This window comes from Paramormyrops kingsleyae, chromosome 5, assembly GCF_048594095.1.
Source record: "Paramormyrops kingsleyae isolate MSU_618 chromosome 5, PKINGS_0.4, whole genome shotgun sequence".
In the NCBI taxonomy this organism is placed as follows: domain Eukaryota; kingdom Metazoa; phylum Chordata; class Actinopteri; order Osteoglossiformes; family Mormyridae; genus Paramormyrops; species Paramormyrops kingsleyae.
This window is the reverse complement of record NC_132801.1, coordinates 9,331,211-9,350,836: the sequence shown is the minus strand read 5'-3', so window position 1 is coordinate 9,350,836 and position 19,626 is coordinate 9,331,211. Positions and strand designations below refer to the sequence as shown.

General features: G+C 48.4%; 2 protein-coding genes across 3 annotated transcripts; one reads left to right on the top strand and one right to left on the bottom strand.

The window, feature by feature from the left end:
• The first annotated feature begins 314 nt into the window (after positions 1 to 314).
• On the top strand, positions 315 to 7,968 carry lyl1 (LYL1 basic helix-loop-helix family member). Of its 2 annotated transcripts, XR_002835786.2 has the most exons (5): positions 315 to 890; positions 3,345 to 4,342; positions 5,592 to 5,686; positions 5,797 to 6,719; positions 7,089 to 7,968. XR_002835786.2 is itself a non-coding variant. In XM_023791928.2 (4 exons), the coding sequence occupies exons 2-4, from the start codon at positions 3,783 to 3,785 to the stop codon at positions 6,357 to 6,359; spliced, it is 1,218 nt and encodes a 405-aa protein (XP_023647696.1). In that variant the 5' UTR covers positions 315 to 890; positions 3,345 to 3,782; the 3' UTR covers positions 6,360 to 7,968. The 2 variants fall into 2 exon arrangements, 1 of the variants encoding a protein (XP_023647696.1); XM_023791928.2 differs by having other exon boundaries at positions 5,797 to 7,968.
• A 1,716-nt stretch (positions 7,969 to 9,684) lies between these two features.
• Positions 9,685 to 16,390, bottom strand: LOC111833487 (GTPase IMAP family member 8-like). Its single transcript, XM_023791785.2, has 6 exons — positions 16,186 to 16,390; positions 13,848 to 14,415; positions 12,657 to 12,960; positions 12,227 to 12,286; positions 11,459 to 11,721; positions 9,685 to 10,854 (listed from the first exon to the last, which is right to left on the bottom strand). The coding sequence occupies exons 1-6, from the start codon at positions 16,242 to 16,244 to the stop codon at positions 10,063 to 10,065; spliced, it is 2,046 nt and encodes a 681-aa protein (XP_023647553.1). The 5' UTR covers positions 16,245 to 16,390; the 3' UTR covers positions 9,685 to 10,062.
• Positions 16,391 to 19,626: the final 3,236 nt, after the last annotated feature.

The window sequence follows — 19,626 nt, the reverse complement described above, 5'->3', positions numbered from 1 at the left end:
AGTGTGTTGGAAGGTCGAGAGCATGGGGGGGTTGCCTCTGTTTCCTTATCTTAGTGGTGCAGGCTGCTTTTGAGGTTCTTATCAGCTCCCAGCACATTGTAAACGAGCATCCTCTTGTCCAGTGGGGAACGGAAATCTCTCTCCACAGCACAGCTCTGCCCCCCCCCCCCCTCGCTCTTTCTCTCCAGCCCCCTCAGTGGTCAAATCCCACTGGCGGCCAACCGGAGCAACAGCGACTGGTTCGCAAGGAGAGAAGGAGGGAGGGGGGGAAGGAGCGATGGAGAGAGCGTGGAGGGGAGGAGAGAGAGATGGGGAGGGGCAGGGGGGGTCGGTGAGCATCACCTTGGCCTCGGGGCTGAGCTCCGCCTTCGCTGCGCAGGTCGGCTCCGGCCCGTATCGCCTCATGTCCCATCGCATGCCGCCCGTTTGCCGACTTCTTACTTCCACGATTCTTCGCCTAATTTATCCGTTTCGGTGTTTTCGTTGGCGTTCTGCTGAAGATTTTGAGCGTCACGCCATGGAAGCCGGTGCCTGAGAGCCTAAGAGAGAGCCTCCCCCCCACCACGGTCCACCAGACGCCACACGAGGGGGCACTTCTGCACTCTGGGAGTCTCTACGCCTGCCCCAGCGTCTCTCGGCCGGGGACCTGGAGCCTAAAGTTGTCACAGATCGGCAGGATGAGGAGGATAGAGAGGAGCAGAGAGCAGGACGTCCATGAGCGTGCGGTGTGACTGAGCCAGACAGACACAAGGAGGGCGAACTCCCTGTGCACCAGCAGCTGACTGGTCTGAGTGTTTCGTCCAACGATAACTGCGGGACGACGCCATTCTATACCTCTGAAAGAGGCCAGACCTTCCCTTGGTCTGTAGGGCTGCGTTTCTGGCTTGAAGGTATTGTTGACCCTGGCATATCACCGGATCTTACGTATTCTTTGTCGTGATATTGTGATTTTTCCAGTTAGCAATTTTTTGGACAAACATTGTCTACATAATTATATTTTTGTTTTGTTTTTTCATATCTTAACAAGCGATGACCTGCTGGTGTTGCTGCTTTCAGAATTCAAAAAGTATTTTTTTTTCTTGTGTTTGCCTATTGTGTTTGATATTGGGGAATAGGTAGTATTTTTTTTTAGTTTATAATTTATAATTTCGTTTAGCAGTGTAGCTACATTGGAATAATGTAGCCTACTAATTAACACAACAGAAGATGTGCTGCGATAAAACGTTTAACACTTGTTCATTGATAGTTACATTGCCTTAATTACAAACTGTGCGTGCGTTATATTTTTTACTTCCCTATGTACTACAGTCTTTTTGCTTGTTATCGTACTTATCGTTAAGATCGTGGGCATCACTACCGACGTCCACCCCGCAACTCTGATGTTTCGGCCGATTACCTGCGAATAACAAACTGGGCCACGCGACAATTTGAGCAAATCGAAAATAACCAAATTTAAATACCTTCAAACGCAAATATGTATTATGTATAAATTTATGCCTGTGTTCAAAAAGTGCAATTTAATATTTATGATGAATGGATCGACTAACAACGGAACATAATTAGTGTGATTAAGTGGGATTATTTAAAAAAAAAAAAAAAAACGCGAAATATGCTGCTTTCTCGTTATTATGTTGACGTTTTCCTGTTCGGCTGTTGCGTGTCATACATCCGAATTTCTAACTATACTGTTAACGCTGATACTGGCAAAATGTATAACGTTACGAAAAATATTATATTGCGTACACATTTCAAGAGCCAGATTAGTATACCTATCAGTACCCGTCAGTTCTATATATATAATGTATGTAGAATATTAGAGATACTCTAGGTCTATATATATCTCTAATACTTCAGAATAGACAAATGATCTCATTTCACTTCGTGAAGTCCGACAACAGGCAATTTCTCTTATTTAAAAATCTTGTATAAACGTAGGCTATTATCCGGAGACGACATCTAAAATAATACCATGTAAGAAATGTTAGTATGAGTATTAATACAACTATTACTACCACTTCTATTCCTCCTCCTCCTCCTCCTCCTCCTCCTACTACTACTACTACTATTACTAATAATAATAATAATAATATAATAATAATAATATCCTTACACTGTAAAACTTGTGTTGTTTAGAAAAAAATGTTATGTTTTTAGGAATTGTATACAACAAAATAGTTTATAGAAATGAAATCTATTCAATAGAATTTCATGTTTATTTTACTCATTCGGTTTTATTGGATTGTATGCTCTGCTATCTCAGTTACACACTAACTCCAGCTAAAACTCCCCATAAAATGCACCTTGCTTGCGTGGGCCCCACATGCCGGACTGCCCGTCTCAGCTCCTGTGTGCTGCACTGTAAGCTCTGTGGGGTCAGGGCTGCAGTGTGGCCAGTGACTGGGCCTCACTGTAATGAGAAGTAATTTACTAAGCTGTCGGTGACGGCATCAGTGCGCGTGGTGTCCTGTTGATTACTGATGTTACTACAGACTGAACAGAGCCCATCTCATCCCAGGAACCCCTTCTACCTATGAAGGCATTGACGGTCTCAGACCCCTCACTCTAACTCTAACATCCTAATCCTAACTCTTATCCTAATCCTAACTCAAGCCCACTACAGGATTAACTACTGTGCTACTAGTACATATTATTAGCAATTATTATTTTTATTATCCCTACTGTTGCTGTCGTCATTGTTTCTGTTATTGAAATTATTGATAAATTATTGTTTTAGTCATTAATTAAAACTGCTAGAGATACTAGAAGAGCAGATAGGTTTGTAAAATATAGGTTGTATATAAATGTAAGATATTTATTTTGTTGTATAGTTTCCGATAGACACATTGGTCAGTGACATAATGTTTTGGACTATTTGTTCTGTGTTCTTGTGCCAGTCAGATAACCCAAATGAAACGGGGGAAACTGGCTATGAATGTGTGTTCATTGGAACTGGGTTTTCCACAGTCAGGCCTCGTTCGTTTAGGGACCGTCAGAAACAGCAGGACCAAGACAAAATAAACAAAAAGGGAAACTCTTGTCGTTGTGTTTTTCTGGAGGAGGAAAGGGGAAGAGGTTGATTACAAAACCTTGACATGAATCCTCAGGGTCAAAGGAGCTGAATTTATCTGCAAACAGAGGCGTCACGGTGCTTCGCTTAAACAATTCTGAAACTGTTTTGAAAGCTTTAACAAAACGTTTTTGTTTCTCTTCTTCCTATAGATTGTGAATAATTAACTATTGCTGGTACTTCAGCTGCATTCACAGTCAAGTCATGTTGCTAGCTGAGTGAACGCCCTGTCGATGTTTAAAGCACAGGTCTAATGTGTCGCTCTGTGCACTTGCAGGTGTGAGATTCTGCTGGCTGACACCTGTGGTTTTGTTTGGTACTGAAAGGACTATACTTGCTGCAGACCCAAAGACGCAGTACCCTGCCAAGAACTCACTGGGGCCAGGCTTGATCGCGTGGACGTATTTTCTGAGTCTGTGATGCAGATGGCATCATCTGTTTGTGAAGTACCGATGTGAGGTGGACGTGCTGCTGGTCTCCTGCATGAACGTCCTTGTATGAGCCCCCATGCCCGTCCCCTACGAGCCAGAGGGATGGCAGAGGTACAAACGTCACTCTAACACCTTGTAGAGCGTCGGATTTAAGGAGCTGCAGCCGTCAGAGATACAAGGAACGCGAACTGTGCGAGGAGGGGCTCGCCCACGGCCCAGCCCTGGCAGGGGGGCTCAAGCAAGAGGACGACAGTACGCGGGGGCGGGGGCATTCACAGGGGAAGATGATGGAGAAACTGGAGCCCCCCGCTTCCCCCAGCGCCCGGCGTGGCGAGCAGCTGAGCCCTCCGCGAAGCGTGTCGCCGCCCGTTAACAGCCCGGCGGCTAAGGAACCGCAGAACCGGGGAGATTCGGCCCAGAGCGGCGTCTCCGAGGAGCCCCCCGCGCCGTGCCAGCGCTCGCCGGCTGAGCTCATCGCCGTGGAGACGTCCGACGGAGGGGGGTTGGCCAGATCGCCCCACGAAACGACACCCCCGGTCTCCACCGCCACAGACTCCCCCCTCAACCACACCACGCCCCCCCCCACCCCATGTTCCTCCGCCACCCTCCCCCCCAACATCCCGGTGATCAGCCTAGGGCACAGCAAGCCCCCCATCCCCCCCCTCCCTCTGCCCAGTCCCCAGCTGACTGCCCTGCACCCTATTCCCCCCCGGTCCCTGGGCTCCAACGACATCCGTCTGACACAGCTCACCTCCCTCTCTGCTCCGGCTCCTACTCTCCCCGTGCCGCCCCCCGGCCCCCTGTTGCCCCCCTCCTACCTGCCCGGCCACCCTTTCTTCAGTAGGTGAGACTCCGCCCCTCCATCATTCTTTCATTCGGTACTGTGACACTGTAACACAGGCTAGTGACTCTGATGGTCCTTTCTCCATAACAATTCTGAAGGTCATCTGTGGGTTGTGAATCCCAGAACTGATCTGAGAACGATACCTCCTCGGTTTGATATTTCTTTGGCAGATGTTTTGGTCCAAGGTGACATAAAGGTGAGGATCAGAGAGCTGGTCAGCCAGTGCCCCTGGAGTGACTGGGTTTAAGGGCCTCCCTCAGGGGCCCAACAGTGATATGATTACCTGAACTTTGAATTTGAAATCACAACCTCCCAGACATGGGCATAGATCCCAGCCATGATGAGATAAACAACATCTTCATCTTTCATTATCACAGCGTAAGAAATACACAAAAAGCAGTGCCTGGAAATATATTTGTTCACAGTATAGTTCATCGTCTATACAATCGATGATTCAGAATCTGAATACTTTTATTATCCCAGAGGACATTCAGACCACTGGTGCTGTTCACACAGTGCTTTCTGTGGATGAATCTAGATTTAGTTCTGATTCTGACATGCCTGCTTGTTGCAGCCAGTCCCTTCCAGGCCACATGACTTGTTGCACCATAGCATGCTCCCCCCCCCCCCCCCACTTGTACACACCTCCCCCCCACAAGCCGCATGTCTTCCCCATCTCCACCCCGGCTTCCCCATTCCTCATCACCACGGCAAAGCCCGGCTTGCCTTGCCAGTAATCGTCCGTGAGTTCTGAGCAGCCACAATACAGAAATTATCTCTGCTTAAAAAAGCCTTTGCGGCCGAGCAGATCATCGCTTCAATAGGTTGACTTCTCAGTGTAATTACTTTCTTTTTCTGGTCTTGTTTGTGATTGCTGGCAGTCTGATCGCTGTACCAAGCAGGCACGTCGCCACGTATACAAATACCCCCTGTGCAGAAAAATCTGCCTAGAGCAGTGCTTCCCAACTTGATCCTCAGGAACGCACGGAGGGTCCGTGTTTTTGCTCCCTCCCAGCCCTCTGCCAGACAGTCACCAAACAGATGTAGAGAGTCTGTAGGAGCCTGAGGACTTGATTGGGAAACGCTGATGTAGGGATCGATTTCACTGAGTGGGGGACATATTGGTAGGGTTTCTGGTATGGACCTGGTACCAGGTGTAGTGGGGATGCTGACCTGGGTGCCCGCTTGTTTTCCATTTCTCATCCACCTTTTCCTCCTTCTCCTCATTCTGTCTCTCACCCCCCCTTAGTGCTTACCTTGGTCCCTCGGGGAATTACGGCCTCTTTGCCAGCAGCCGCATGAAGAGGAGACCCTCCTCGCACTTTGAGCTGGGCCTCTCAGAAGGTGAGCCCTCCTGAGTGCCTCTCGGTACAGTCCTGGGCCAATGCTAGTTGTTAGCGCATGCTCTTTCCGCTTCCGACCTGTGCTCACTTGGGCCCGTGTGCGCGTTGCAGGTCCCCCCCAGAAGCTGGCGCGGCGGGTCTTCACCAACAGCCGGGAGCGATGGCGGCAACAGAACGTGAACGGGGCCTTCTCAGAGCTACGCAAGCTCATCCCCACGCACCCGCCAGACAAGAAGCTCAGCAAGAATGAGATCCTGCGACTGGCCATGAAGTACATCAACTTCTTGGTCCAGCTGCTCCATGACCAGGCCAGTGAATGGGGAAGCCAGACCACTGAGGATGGGGGGCCCCGGGAGGAGGGAGAAGAAGGGGAGGCTGTGGAGGACGAGCGCCTGGGTGTGGCCAATTCGTGGGATCCGAACCCCGGCTCACAGTGTGACAGCCCCTCCAGAGGCCACTCGCTGACCGATCGGCCGGTGCTGGGCTCAGCCCTGCCCGACCGGGACTCCGAATCCATGAGTACCCTGGTAATCTCCCCAGCCTCCAGCTGCTATGGTGACACGGACAGCGAGGAGAGCCTGAACTCCAAAAACTCAATAGTAAACCCCGGAGCGTGCGGGCTGGAGCAGACCGCGGCGCGGATACAGACGGTGCTCGCCAGCGACCAGCGGTGATGCCATGGTTACGTCCAGAAATATACTGAGCGGAGAATCCGGACTGCCTGCCAATGCACACATCTCTCTTTCATTTTGCCATAATGACTGTGACGTCCGCATCTCTGTAAATACAGCTATTTCTTCTGTCATGGCTGCCGGCTGTTTCTTTGAGTGGTTACAATAGCCATGAATCTGAGGTGTGATCACCCAGGTCTCGCATCTGAAGTGTCATTTCAGGCCAGGTCCTGACGCCTATACCGAGACGGATGTTGGCGTCGGAGGTGGCAAACCGGGAATCCTTCCACGGTCGGGATCTGAGGCTAGAAGTTGAGCGCCTGCATGGGCGGAGCCCAGATCTGCGCACCCAAGGCTTTTCAGGTCATTGTCGCTGCTTTTTGTTAGAAACTCACACACACACATGCACACGCGGCTTCCTCTTCTGCGGCCGACGGGCAGACGTGACGGCCGATGTGGCGGCGGCCGGAAGCGAACGACCATGGTTCCCTGTTCCACATCCTCATCTGACAGAGAAGAAACTTGTTTAGATTCTGCCCTATTTAGAGAGCAAGCCGGCTTGTGCCTCATCATCCTGCGCCAGTCACGTCGGAACGTTTAGATCATTATCCCAGTCGCCCCCCACCCCGATCTGTTAGTGAAGTCGCAGTTTGAATTACTTGTGAATTAGCGAGTGTGGTTTGTTACTCTCAGACTGACCGCATGCGTTAAATGTTCTGATCTGTCTGACAGGCCAGCTGGGAAGGCCGCTGAAACCCGGCACATTTGAAGGGCAGCTTGTGGGCTTTCAGCTTCCTGCCGTTCTCTCGTACCACTTCCTGCCATTACACGATGGACACAGTTGAACGTCTCATAGATGCATAAACCTCAGTTTTAAATATTTTCATTGAGTGAAGTCGAGATTGGCTTGTTTTTGTATTTTTGATATATTCTTCTCACTTCAGGCAGGTAAACCTGCCTCTCAGGTATCCAGGTTTCTTTCTTTCCCAAGGGTGGAACTGAAAATTCAACCATAGCTATAAATAGCAGCACTTAGCCAACTGTTTGAATCACAGTTCTGACTGTGGAACACAAGAAGGGCTGCAGAAATTGGGCCTTTCTGGTGCATTTTTTCATGCTCCCTCAGGATAAGTGAATTGGGACAGGGGCTGAGGGTTTAGGAGTGTTCCAATTGGCATACTAGCACACTCAGCTACTTGGTTTGTGTTCTTCCAGGATTGTGTTATGATGTGCAGAAGGATGAGTCTCCATCACAGTGGTTTCATTTTCTCACCACTTGAGAGTAATTTTTGAAATGTTTTACTCAATGACTTTAGAAAACTCCAAGAACACTTGATTTAATATAAAGTACATAATATAGTTTTTAAAAGTCTATATTTTAACTATTGTTAAATTAAATCATTCAAGAAATGTAACTTAGCCCTCTTGTGACCAGATTAGCTATTATTGAGTAACTCTATCTTGTTTGGTATTTTGTTTTAGAAATACTATGATTATAAAACTAACATTGTGAGAAAAAAATGAGTGGCTTTAGTTGATTAAATATTCTCAAATGTGAATTTTACATGTAAACATTAAATTATCAGTATTAAACTTGCTTTTCAAATTAAAATTTTCTGCCTCCTCCCTTCTTTTTGGTTAGCAGTACAGTTGTCCGCCGTTTTAGATTTTTTAAGTGTACTAGACTGCCATGTAAGATCAACTGAGCAAGTACTTGGTCATCTAGTACATTTGCTGATCTATACGGCCGGGGGCCTAGTGCTGGTGACCACAGTGTCCTATGCCGTTGCTTGATCAGCACTTATGTTGTCTGAAATAGCGCGGGCAAGATTAAACTCCTTCCTGATGATGGAGGGGGGGGGGGGGGGGGTGTTCTGGCTTCTAACCCCAAGATACGCAACTACCAGTGAACACAATAGGATGGCATTACTCGCCATGCTCGATCCGACCTGCGTCGTGGTCGTTCATACCCTCTGTCTCCGTCGTCTGTCCCCGTCACTCTCACAGAAAACTTTCTGGGTCCTTCTTCCCCATGTCATTATGTAAATCTTTTACAGTTTGAGTGAAACACAAAGAGCACATTTTTAAAAAATAAGAGGTTAGAAACATCAATAGGTTTTTTTTTTTTTTTAAAGAAAGAAAAAAACAACATTACAATATCCCTTCAAAAAAAGGGGCATCCTGTAGCCGGACATCGCAGACGTATCACAGCGCTGTGAGAACGGGAGGCACGGAAAGATTTGTGGCGGTTTTCACGTACATCGGGGACCTCGTCAGTTTCCCAACGCAGCTGTGCAGCCGAGCGAGGGGGTCAAGTGCAGAGGGCGTGTGTTCATGGCGATTAGGGCACCGGGGGCGGGGGGAGGGGGCCGTGAGCATCCTGGTTGTGCCCGGCTACATCAGGTGGCCGGGAAATGCTTACAGTTAGTGCTGTCTCATCGGCAGCCAATGAGTTTCCTGAAGCTCGCTGGCAGTAACCGCCATACAGAACACAAATTGTGTGGGGGGGGTGTCTCACTGTGCTTTCTCCTTTCCCCACCCAACCAAGCCCTGCACCACAGGAAAGGAAGTTTGCGTAACACAAACCGGCTCCCAGGCCACGAGTGCCTCCTTCAACCTCAACACAGCATCGGGTGGCACGTTAGAGGGGCCCCACCCTAAAATGTGTCATAGGGGTTGGAAAGGGTGAGGGGTGGGGAGTGCTGGAGGTGACCTGACCCCATCCTGTCCCTCTCCCTTGACAGAAAATGTCAAAAATATTATAACACAATTACTGCTATTTCTGGGGGCACCAGCGATGCAGTCACATGACTATTCTGTCAGAGGTCACATGACAATTCTGTCAGTGGAAGGTGGGCTGGTTGACATTTTCACACAAAAACTTGTAACCCAGGTCGGCCTCACGGGGGGCTTTATCTCACCCTCTCGGGCCAGATAAAGGGGCCCCAAGCCTGGAAGTGGCAGATAAATGTAAGGGTGGGGCCTTAATCCCCACCGCGCCCGTGTCTATGCCATCAGGGGGGGCTGTCTTCTACAGCTCCCCTTCAGGGTCGTCACCAAATCCCTGACCAGAGACACGAGCTGTCCTGGAAGAGCTCGCCTTAAAGAACGTCACAGACGCAAAGGGACTCCGATGCCAACACCCAACGAAAAATGGCTGACCTTTGACCCCCGCTTCCGATCACAGTCGCAGTTTAATGGAACGGTTCCGCTTAAGAAAGTTTTGTAATAAATTACTCTTTAATAATCTTTAACGTAACTATTGTGTAACGTGATTTAGCACCCACCCTTGAACAGGAGCCAAAATTTACCAAAGAGAGAACCAACGTATGGCACTGGCATCGTTTAATAAATACCAGAGTCTCCATGATTAGCTTTAGTGGGCCCTTTTGCAGATATCCATACATGTAGTGGTATTTACATCAAATATATTCTGTAGTAATACACCTTGCAGAGGTTCAACATCTTTTACTGAGGCTTTGTCTATTGCCATCACATTATTACACAGCTGCTCAAAATACATGCAAATACAGAAATTCTTCCCTTATCTTTTTCTCTCACTGTGATCATTAATAATCATTGTTTAAGCATCACCTAGTGATGTGTCCAAAAATATGTTGTCACAAAATGTCCAGTGCTCAGCTAAGGTCACTTTAACCCCTTCAAAACATTCATACACATCAATCCTCACCTTTATTTCCCTCCATCACTGTGTTTTCATTTTGGCACTGTACTTTCGTCTCCCCACCTCTGTGGCCACCGTGCCAACAGACGCCCCCACAGCGCCCCCTAGTGGTCCGCCCAGATATATTCCTAAGACCCCACCCAGAAGGGCCCCGCCGGCCAGCAGCTTTGGGACACCCTTCAACACCTCTACCACCCTCTGGCACAAGGAGTGAAGGAGCGAGGGAGATGAGGAGGAAGAGGAGACAGAGGCAGGGCTATCTGGTTGGCCCTTGTGACTCTCTGTCAGGCTCCCTTTTTGCTCGACTGCATCCTCCTCCACCTCTTTCACACACTGCAGAAAAGAGGAGAGCATCTGCTGGACCTCATCCTCTGCCTCCGTCACTCTGTGGTTGGATCCATGGCTGTAGCACCTCCCCCCGCTCTCTTTCACCGCCTGCTCCACCTTCTCCAGGAGCTCCCCGACACTCCCCGGCTCCATCACGTGGTAGCGATCCCCACACTTCTCCACCAGCTGCATCAGGTCCTGGCGATGGCTGGCGATGTGCTCCTCCAGCTCGGCAATGCTGGCGCCCCCCCGCGTGCCACGTGTGAAGAGCACCATGCTGTGGCTCCTGAGCGCGTCAGGGCCCAGGATTCCTTCCACGGCCCTCAGGGCCCGTAGCTCGACGGCGGCCGGCTGGTCCACTGAGACGCAGAGCAGGAAGGCGTGGGGTCCCGGGGAGGAGAGAGACAGGCCTTCGGAGAGACCCTTCTGCACATCCTCCAGAAGGTGCTCTGAGTCCAGCCAGTCAGGGGTGTGGACCACAGCTACCTGCGCGGTGGAAGGGAAAAACTGTGAAAAAACTATGACGCAGTAAAAAAATACAATTCATAAAAACAGCAAAATACTGTATGAATGTCTACAGACAATGTTTCAATTGTAGAGGTTCTATGGGAACCATCCATCCATTTTCTGTACCTGCCTGTCCTATGTAAGGTCAGGCGGCCCAGAGCCGATCCCAGAAGCTACAGCCACAAGGCAGGGAACAACCCAGGATGGGGCACCAACCCATCGCGGGGCACAAGGCAGGGAACAACCCAGGATGGGGCACCAACCCATCGCGGGGCACAAGGCAGGGAACAACCCAGGATGGGGCACCAACCCATCGCGGGGCACAAGGCAGGGAACAACCCAGGATGGGGCACCAACCCATCGCGGGGCACATTCGCCATTCACAACCACATTTTTCTTTAAAAAAATAATTTCATACATAAAAACATGTTTCTGAGATGGTCTGAATCTGTGTATTAGTCAGCTAATCAGGGCCCAGTTTTTTGTGATATTTGTTGATAAGATCATGGCTGATTTGTGACTGGGGTTGTCATGTCAACGGCTGTTTACTGTTGCGTTTGGGGTAACGGCACGGCACCCAGACCTGATTCCCTGCCACAATGGCAGTTCTCCTCTCGCACTCCAGATCAGCGCCGTCCCGGGACAGGAGCGCCTCCTTTCCCAGGATGCAGTTCCCCATGTCTCTCTTCCCCGTGCCCCTTCGGCCGAGGATGAGGAGCCTCAGCTCTGGAAGAGTGGTGGAGAGGAAGGGAGCAGGGGATGGAAAGACGGCGTCCTCCGCAGAGCTGGAAGGATGGGAAATGGTAGGGGGCGCCTCCTCAGAGGTGGAAGAGATACGGTGGAAGACTGGGAGAATGAGTAGCAGGTGAGAGAGAGAGAGAGAGACAGAGAGAAAGAAAGAGAGAGAAATGAGTTACATTCACAATAAGGAGATATTGAAGTAACCGTAACATAATGATGTCATCAACCGAATAGTTATTATTAGTCTACAGTATAGCTTTGTTCCATGCTATGATACACAGAATTCTGCATCATGGGAAATTATGTTTTTCTGATACGTGCAGATGACTGTCACAGAAATAGGTTTCAGAATATCAGTGTTTGGTTCACACTTAATAAAAATCATTTTAAACATAATATTTATACTTCGCTATGGTTTTTGACTAGTTTACCCTGTAAACCCTGCTAACCAGTGTACAGTGTATTTCAGTTAACAGCCATTTAAAATAAAAGCAAATGATGTCTTTTCTAGAAAACATATGAGAACTAGCACATAAAAGCTAAATGGAACTAATTTTTTAATGACAAATAGCAGGTTAAAACAGAAATTACAACCGCTAACAGTACTTACTGGTATTGACATAGCTCGGGGCTGGTTTTTCATCCATGAGCTGGGAGAGCAGGGCGCCCTCTAGTGACGAAAATGTGCAACGTAAGCATTTTTTGTCGCGCGTAATTAATTGTTTGCAATGAGACCGGCGCACAGTGACAGCGCGTCTCACATGTAAGTATTTGATGTCACGAAGTAGACTGAACAAAGAAAAGCAGACGCCACAACATAGAAATGAACATAATAGCCATAGGGGGAAATCTAGACAAGAAAGAGAAAGTAAAACTGGGACACAAGAGACAGGGAAAAAGTTCTGAGAATATTAAATTCGTGTTTTCTATCTGAACCTACTTAGTAGTGCGTTTTCATGCTGTCTGCTTATGACACATATAATAAGAGTTATGTTTCATAATCTTCAAGAAAACTGTGAAGCAGAGTGATGCCGTCCTACCTGCAGACAGACGGAAGCTGGGTCTTCTCTCCAGCGGGTTGCTGGAGTCTGATGTTCGACGTGGCGGCGCCGCTGCATGCAGTCCGTTGGGCAGTTGCTTCGCGGTGACCGCCTCCTCCACCCCTATGTCTCTTTCCTCCGTCCCGGTGAGGCGCGACCCGTCCCACGACTCTCTCCGGTTCTGTGTTTTGAGCACCATCGGGTTTGAACTCCACGTCCTGTCCACCGGTCTCCGTTCTGCATCTACCGGGGCGGCTATGTGGTGAACGTAACAGTCCCCGTTAATTCGCACCATGTTCTCCACCTGGCGGAAGGAGAAAATGGGGCCATGAGTCCTGTTTCAGGTATGTACGCGTTCGCCTGGCATCTGAGAAAATTACAGGAGCGGAGTGAACTGGGCAGCACTGTCCAAGTGGGGGAAATGAACAAGCAGAAGGGTAAAAACAAGCCAGAATGAGAATGAAACTGGCCACAAATTCAGATAAGACATCCAGCATCACAGCAGTTGATTGCAAGAAATTCATATCATGTATCATATCATGCGGACGTGGAATCCGTGCGATGTGTAAGAATCAATGTCGAAAAAAACATGGATTCAGCCGAAAACTAAATACTTAATGGATGGAATAAGGTTTTATTTATTTTAATCGTCGCCTCCTCTCTTGCATCCACAGATACTGTCAATCAAACGAGGCAGAACATGGTAAATGTTTCTCCGCAGATTGCATCAATCAGAACCGGTGAAAAACCTCATTAACTAAACAGAGGAGTTTACATTTAAACAAGATTTATCTATCGAAACCTTTTTCGTTTGTTTCGAAGCTGAGAAGCGCGTTTCATCACTTAGAATCAAATGTGTTCTAAAGGCAATATATGCGATAATGTGTGGTGGATACCGGTATAACCTCCGATATTGCAAGAGACTATGTTGCTTATAATAACCGGATATCAATGAAATCAATGAAATCGAGTAGCGTTATAAACGGGTATTTAATCGAGTATTTCCAGAGCTTCAGTCGTGCCGGACTTTAAGTTTTAATTAGCGATGTCAGATTTCTTTATTGAATTAAAATATCATAAAACCATAAGCATGAATTTTAAAGCTAATTGTGATTAAACAAAATTAGGTTGCTAGAAAATTCAAAACAAAACATAACTCGGGATAATGGGGATACCGGCATAGGGCCTCACCTTTTCCAGAAGGCTCCGGACCTGCCCCCTGTCCTGGGGCCTGCGGTTGTTAATGACATGGTATCGCCCCCCACACCTGTCCAGCACCTCCTTCAGGCCTGGCCCCTCCCCTGCTAGGTACTCCTCCGTCCCCTTCCCCATCAGGTAGTCCCCACAGGTGAACAGCACCAGTGTGTGCCGCAGCACGTCCTGCCCGAACATCTCCTCCATCTGGCTGGGAACCCGCCCCTCCACCTCGGTGAACTGCCCCACGGGGATGAGGAGAAGGAAGGCGTGGGGCCCCGGGGCCGTTAGACTGAGGGCCCGTGCCGTCTCCCGCCTGACGGTGGTCTCCACCCGGCCTCCCGACCAGTACCAGCGCGGGGTTTCCACCAGGTTCAGCATCCGCCCTTCCGACAGGCCTTGCCTGTTTTGGCAGATCCTGGGGGAAGTGTAGTCGGAGACCCGGGAGGATGTCCCCAGGATGGTGTCTCCGGAGTGGGTCTTGCCGCAGCCTATGGTTCCTAGGAGGACCAGTCGGAGCTCTGGAAAGCCAGCAGGGGGCGCCATCCCGTTTTCATTCATCCTACTGAGGCGAGACAGGAGACACAGGCCAGTCAACACACACATTAAAATGTCTCATCTTCTGCCAGAATTGTCCACCCCTTGGTTGCACTCGCTGGAATGATGATTGACACCTTTCTTATTCTTAATGGGTGAAGAATGACACATACTCACATACCAGACACTACACGCGGAGACGCGTTTTAGGCAGAATGACACTTCGAGGGACCGTGCAGTTTTGTCTGCTGTGCATGGAATGCGTCTGGGTTGAGTCCCGGGTGGACATGCTGTGTTCAGAGAGTGACAGATGCGCGCTTGCAGGAAGAGCCAAACCGGCTGCATGCGGAGGCCGTCATCACCGCCCCCCCACCCCGCCTCGATACGTGCTGTGTCTTCTAAAACAGAAATGGCCCGGGGGGCCTAACTTATAGAGCATTATCACGAGTGCATCATTAAAAACTTACTGCAAATAATTTAATGCAAGCTGATTAAACTTCACTAATAAAAGCCTGAATTATGTCTCTGTTTTTTTTTTTTAATAAAAATGTTTTTTTTTAGGCAGGGAAAACAACAGTGGCTTCTCACTGAGTGTTACGATGTGATATCTTCTAATCAGCTGTATTTTTGACTGCATTTATAATGTTCTGTCATCGTTCAGATACGTTCTGTGGCCCTTGGGGAAGCGGACTGAAGAGAAGAGGCTGGGCCCACGTTCCAGCAGTGAGGACGGACGGCACTGTAACGACGGACGGCACTGTAACGACGGACGGCACTGTAACTGGCTTTGGATCAAAGGGCCGGCGTGAGTCTCAGGGGACGGGCGTGAGGGCAGCCTGCACTTCCAGTTCCTCAGGCCTTGATTCTTGTGGCATGACTGTTTTTATTTATTTTCTCTTTCCCAGTGTAACCATCCCAGTGTAACATACAGCTGGGACACACCTGATGTGGCCTGTTTTACAGCATTCTTTTCTGACACACACACACACACACACACACACACAGGAACACACACACACACACACAGCACTGCAGAAGCAGCCCTACCCCTAAATAACAGCTTCAGTAGCAGTAGCTTAGCCCTATGCAGACCATATACAGTCCAATTGGAAAATGTGGTCCTTCCAAGCCAGTCCTAAATACATCTGAAATAATATGCTCCTGTCTCCATGGAAACCACTAACAGTGCAGCCTGCTCTGTTAAACAGCGTAGGGTGGGGGCACAGACGCCTGGGGGCCGGGTATCTGGTACAAGGCATGTCCTGTCTGCGTCTTTGGAGGGTAAAGTTAATGGACGAGTGCCCCCCACCCTACCTGCATCGACATCAGACCCAGCAACAGTCTGGTGCGACGAATTCATGTGAACAAATCACACCCTGAGCTTTCTCTCAGTACAAGAAATGTCATATCATCACTGTTTTTAAATATCTGTAAGGATATAGAATCTGTTACTTATGCAAACGAAAAATCTTGAAAATTTATAATTTTCTTTTCTTTATATATATAAATTCACATATACATACATAAATACAAACAGTATCGTACAGAAGTCTTAGGCTTCTTCATTTGCGTATATTCTAATGTTAAACCGTGTTTTATCTGAGCAAATACTACCCAGATAAACATTTTCTATGACTTTTGCACAGTGCTGTATATGTGTGTGTGAGGTGACATTGAAGTTATTCCAGTATCACTAATGCAACTTTAGTTCAATCTTCCACCCATAATGGAAGTTTCACAATGAAACACAGTTTAAAAACAAACATTAACAGCAGACAGAAATGAGAAGTAAACTCACCCACTGTCAGAGATCAGTCTGTCTTGACTATTAAGACTTAATTCTTGGCTTATGTTCATCTGTACCTCTGCCTTTGCTATTTGTGCCTTCCTGAGTCGTTTTCTCGCTCCTTTTCTTGCTTAAAATGCTCCCTCGCTCTCTCTCTCTGTTGCTGACACACTCCTTAAAGCAGTAGGCGACACCCACTGCGTTGCCTCTCCTCCACTGTCACACTCTCTCTCTCATACACACCCACACTCAATCATCATCGCAGCTATTTTAAGGTTGTGGGCTGGGGATGGAGGTAAAACCCACAGAATGGAGGAAATCATCAGGCTTCACTTCACCTGATACGCACCTGCGTCTTTGAGACAGAAAATTCCTTACATTCCATATTGGTCACTGTGTTTGTCATGACAGCCCATTGTGAGAAGCGAAGTTGTTTTGTCTCATTCCTATGATTCCGATCCCTGCATATCAAATTACAGTAAGCTATGTCATTAGAATATTATGTGGAACAGAAATGGCACATAAGATCCTAACATATGCTTAATAATCTATATCCAGTTTTTTTTTATGGTTGGTTTTATAGTTTTATGGTTTGAAAGACATGCAAGCTTAAATGCTCATGAGATGTGATGTAGATACAGGGAGACTAACAGACACATGACACATTTTCCCGATGGCTGCCTATTGAGAGTGCACTGATAATATTTTATTTATTCCGGTCCAGCATTGTAGGCTTCAGCTATACCTGCCTATACCTATACCAGCTATACCTTCAACTATACCTGCCTATACCTATACCAGCTATACCTTCAGCTATACCTGCCCTTAAATGAAATGCTAATGTCTGTGGAAACATTGTTACTTTGTTGTCATCTGAAGGGGGTTTCTAACTGTGACCAGAGGTCCACCGGGTAGAGCATCCAAAGTTCACTGAGATGCAAACACTAACCATAGGGATCCATTATTTTCCACGAGGACCAGTGTAAGCAATATAATAGAACTCACTTTAAGGCAAGATAGATTGGAATAATCCCTTAACTTATAATTACAAGATTTGAATGGCAGATCCTACAAACAAAAAAAGACTCAGTGTCTTGTCTGTTGTCTCAGTGTTTACTCCGACCGCAGTGAGTGATGTTTTGTTGAGGGAGACATTTTATTCGCTACTTCACTCGGTGGTTGATGGGTGCCCACGAGGTGACACTCCTCTGGTCATGGGTGACTTCAGTGCGACCACTGGCACTGACAGGGCTGGCTATGAGGATTGTGTTGGTCCCCTTGGGTCTGGAGACCACAGTGAAAGCGGCTCCATGTTCCTTGTCTTTGCGAAAGGTCAGGGGCTGCGAGTCACTGGATCCTGGTTCCAACACCCTGAGTCGCATCGTTGGACTTGGTACTCTAATACTGGTGGTGCGGCGAAGGAGATCGATCGCATCCTCGTGGGCAGACGCTGGAGGCTCCTGAAGAACTGCAGGGTCTACAGAAGTGCCCAGTTTGTGAATTCTGACCACAGACTTGTTGTTGCTGCTCTGAAGATTCAGGAGAATGAGGCTGGACTTGGCCAGACTCCGAGATCAAGCTGTTTCTGATGATTCTGCACGCAATTTGTGTGAGGAGCTTGAAGACTTCAGTGCCCTTACGGATGCACTGCAGTTGTGACTCCCTGGCCTGGCTACTTTGAACAGCTGTTTAAAGCTGACCCTCCAGCTAAGATGTCGGACATCTCTGGGTCCACGGTTCTTGAAGCTGATCCTCCGATCAGCTGTGAACCACCCAGTCTCACTGTGATTGCACGGGTGGTGAATCAGCTGGGGGCAGGGAAGGCTGCAGGGATCTGTGGTATCAAGGGTGAACTGCTGGTGGTAAGGCTGTCCTCCTGGCATTGCAGGCAATCTTTGCTTCCATTTGGGGAGTCAAGCATCATCCCAACTGACTGGAAAACGGGACTTGTAGTCCCTATCTGGAAAGGGAATGGTGGATTACTGCAACTACAAGGGGATAACACTGCTTTCAGTGCTGGGTAAGGTCCTTGCTAGGGTCCTGGTGCTCCCTGTCTTGCTGTATGGGTGTGAGACATGGACGTTATCCAGTGAACTGAGACGAAGACTGGACTCCTTCGGTACTGTGTCTCTTCTGAGAATCCCTGACTTTGTGTCGAACGGGCGGTTGCTAGAGGAGCCCTGAATGAGGCACATTACCTGCATTGTGAGGGAGCGTCAGTTACGGCACTACGGCCATGTGGCGCGTTTCCCTGAGGGTATCTGCCTGGGGGATCGCCGGCCAGGATCCCGAGGAGTTTCGCTGTGTGGTGGGTGCATTAGCGGATGCTCCCCAACCTGACCTGACCTGGTGCTCTAATCAGGGTCACTGGTCCAAACCCCATGGTCAGTAGAATGTCATCACCATTGGGCTCTTCAGCACGGCCCTCAGTACCAATTGCTCCAGGCACTGTCTGACTGCACTGCCTCACTTTCTTGCAGCTCCAGTGTTATATTTCAGGGGAGGTGTGTGGCTCTGTGAGTTAATCCACTGCATCTGTGATCCAGTGATCACTGGTTCAAATCCTGTGGCCCTTAACCTGCATTGTGCCTAAGACTGTCTGACCCTGCTTTCTCAGCTGCACATCACTTTGGATAACAGCTTCTGCTAAATGAATCAATGTCATGTAAATGTCCCCTTGAAACTCCCACAACCTTTCGTGTTTCTTACCCACCACTGGCCACCTGTCCCAGAGCCTCAGGGACTTTGCTGTCATCACAGTCTGCTGTTCATTCAAATTTAATAGAACAGAAAAACCAGCAAACCGTGTGGCCACTGACAGATCAAGGCTCTCCACCCCGAATGAAAGCATTCGTAAACTGTTCCAGTTTGGCATTCCAGTTAATCTCGGAAGTGTTGTTTTGGGGTAAGGCCTGCTGCTCTAAAGCAACAAAGCACACCGTCACAGTCCAAGTAGTCAGGCCTGTTTTCCTGCAGCAGAGAGATGTGAGATGGGTTTGGCTTGTCAGTTGTTGGGCTCACACTGCAGTTATGTTCTGAGGGACTGAGATCTTATCACAGATTAACTTGGCTTGTCAGTTGTTGGGCTCACACTGCAGTTATGTTCTGAGGGACTGAGATCTTAAAACAGATTAACTTCAGCCAATTGTTTCACTATCCAATTGCATCAACACGCACAGTGCATCAATCACCCTCACACTTCAGCTACCCTACCTAATACAGCAACAAAGTACTTCAAAGTATGTTTTGCAAATACTTGGATGCAATCACATAAAAAGGGGGCAGCGTGTGGCTCAGTGGGCTAAGCCGTGTGCCTGTAATCACAAGGTCGCTGGTTCAAGGTCTGCGGCTTGAGCAAGACCCTCAACCCCCAGCTCCCTGGGCGCTGCTACGGGTGGCTGCCCTTCGCAGACAGCTTGCTCTACAAAGAGCAAGTTGAGGGAGGCATAAAAA

What these genes read in the sequence shown, in the direction of transcription:
- LOC111833487 (XM_023791785.2), bottom strand. Translation starts at nt 16,244, where the DNA reads ATGAACATAAGCCAAGAATTAAGTCTTAATAGTCAAGACAGACTGATC. An exon ending in AGACTGATCTCTGACAGTGG is followed by an intron (nt 14,416 to 16,185) that starts GTGAGTTTACTT and finishes GTCTCGCCTCAG; the next exon opens with TAGGATGAATGAAAACGGGA. An exon ending in CCATTGTGGCAGGGAATCAG is followed by an intron (nt 10,855 to 11,458) that starts GTCTGGGTGCCG and finishes TCCACCGCGCAG; the next exon opens with GTAGCTGTGGTCCACACCCC.
- lyl1 (XM_023791928.2), top strand. Translation starts at nt 3,783, where the DNA reads ATGATGGAGAAACTGGAGCCCCCCGCTTCCCCCAGCGCCCGGCGTGGC. An exon ending in GGCCACCCTTTCTTCAGTAG is followed by an intron (nt 4,343 to 5,591) that starts GTGAGACTCCGC and finishes ACCCCCCCTTAG; the next exon opens with TGCTTACCTTGGTCCCTCGG. An exon ending in TGAGCTGGGCCTCTCAGAAG is followed by an intron (nt 5,687 to 5,796) that starts GTGAGCCCTCCT and finishes TGCGCGTTGCAG; the next exon opens with GTCCCCCCCAGAAGCTGGCG.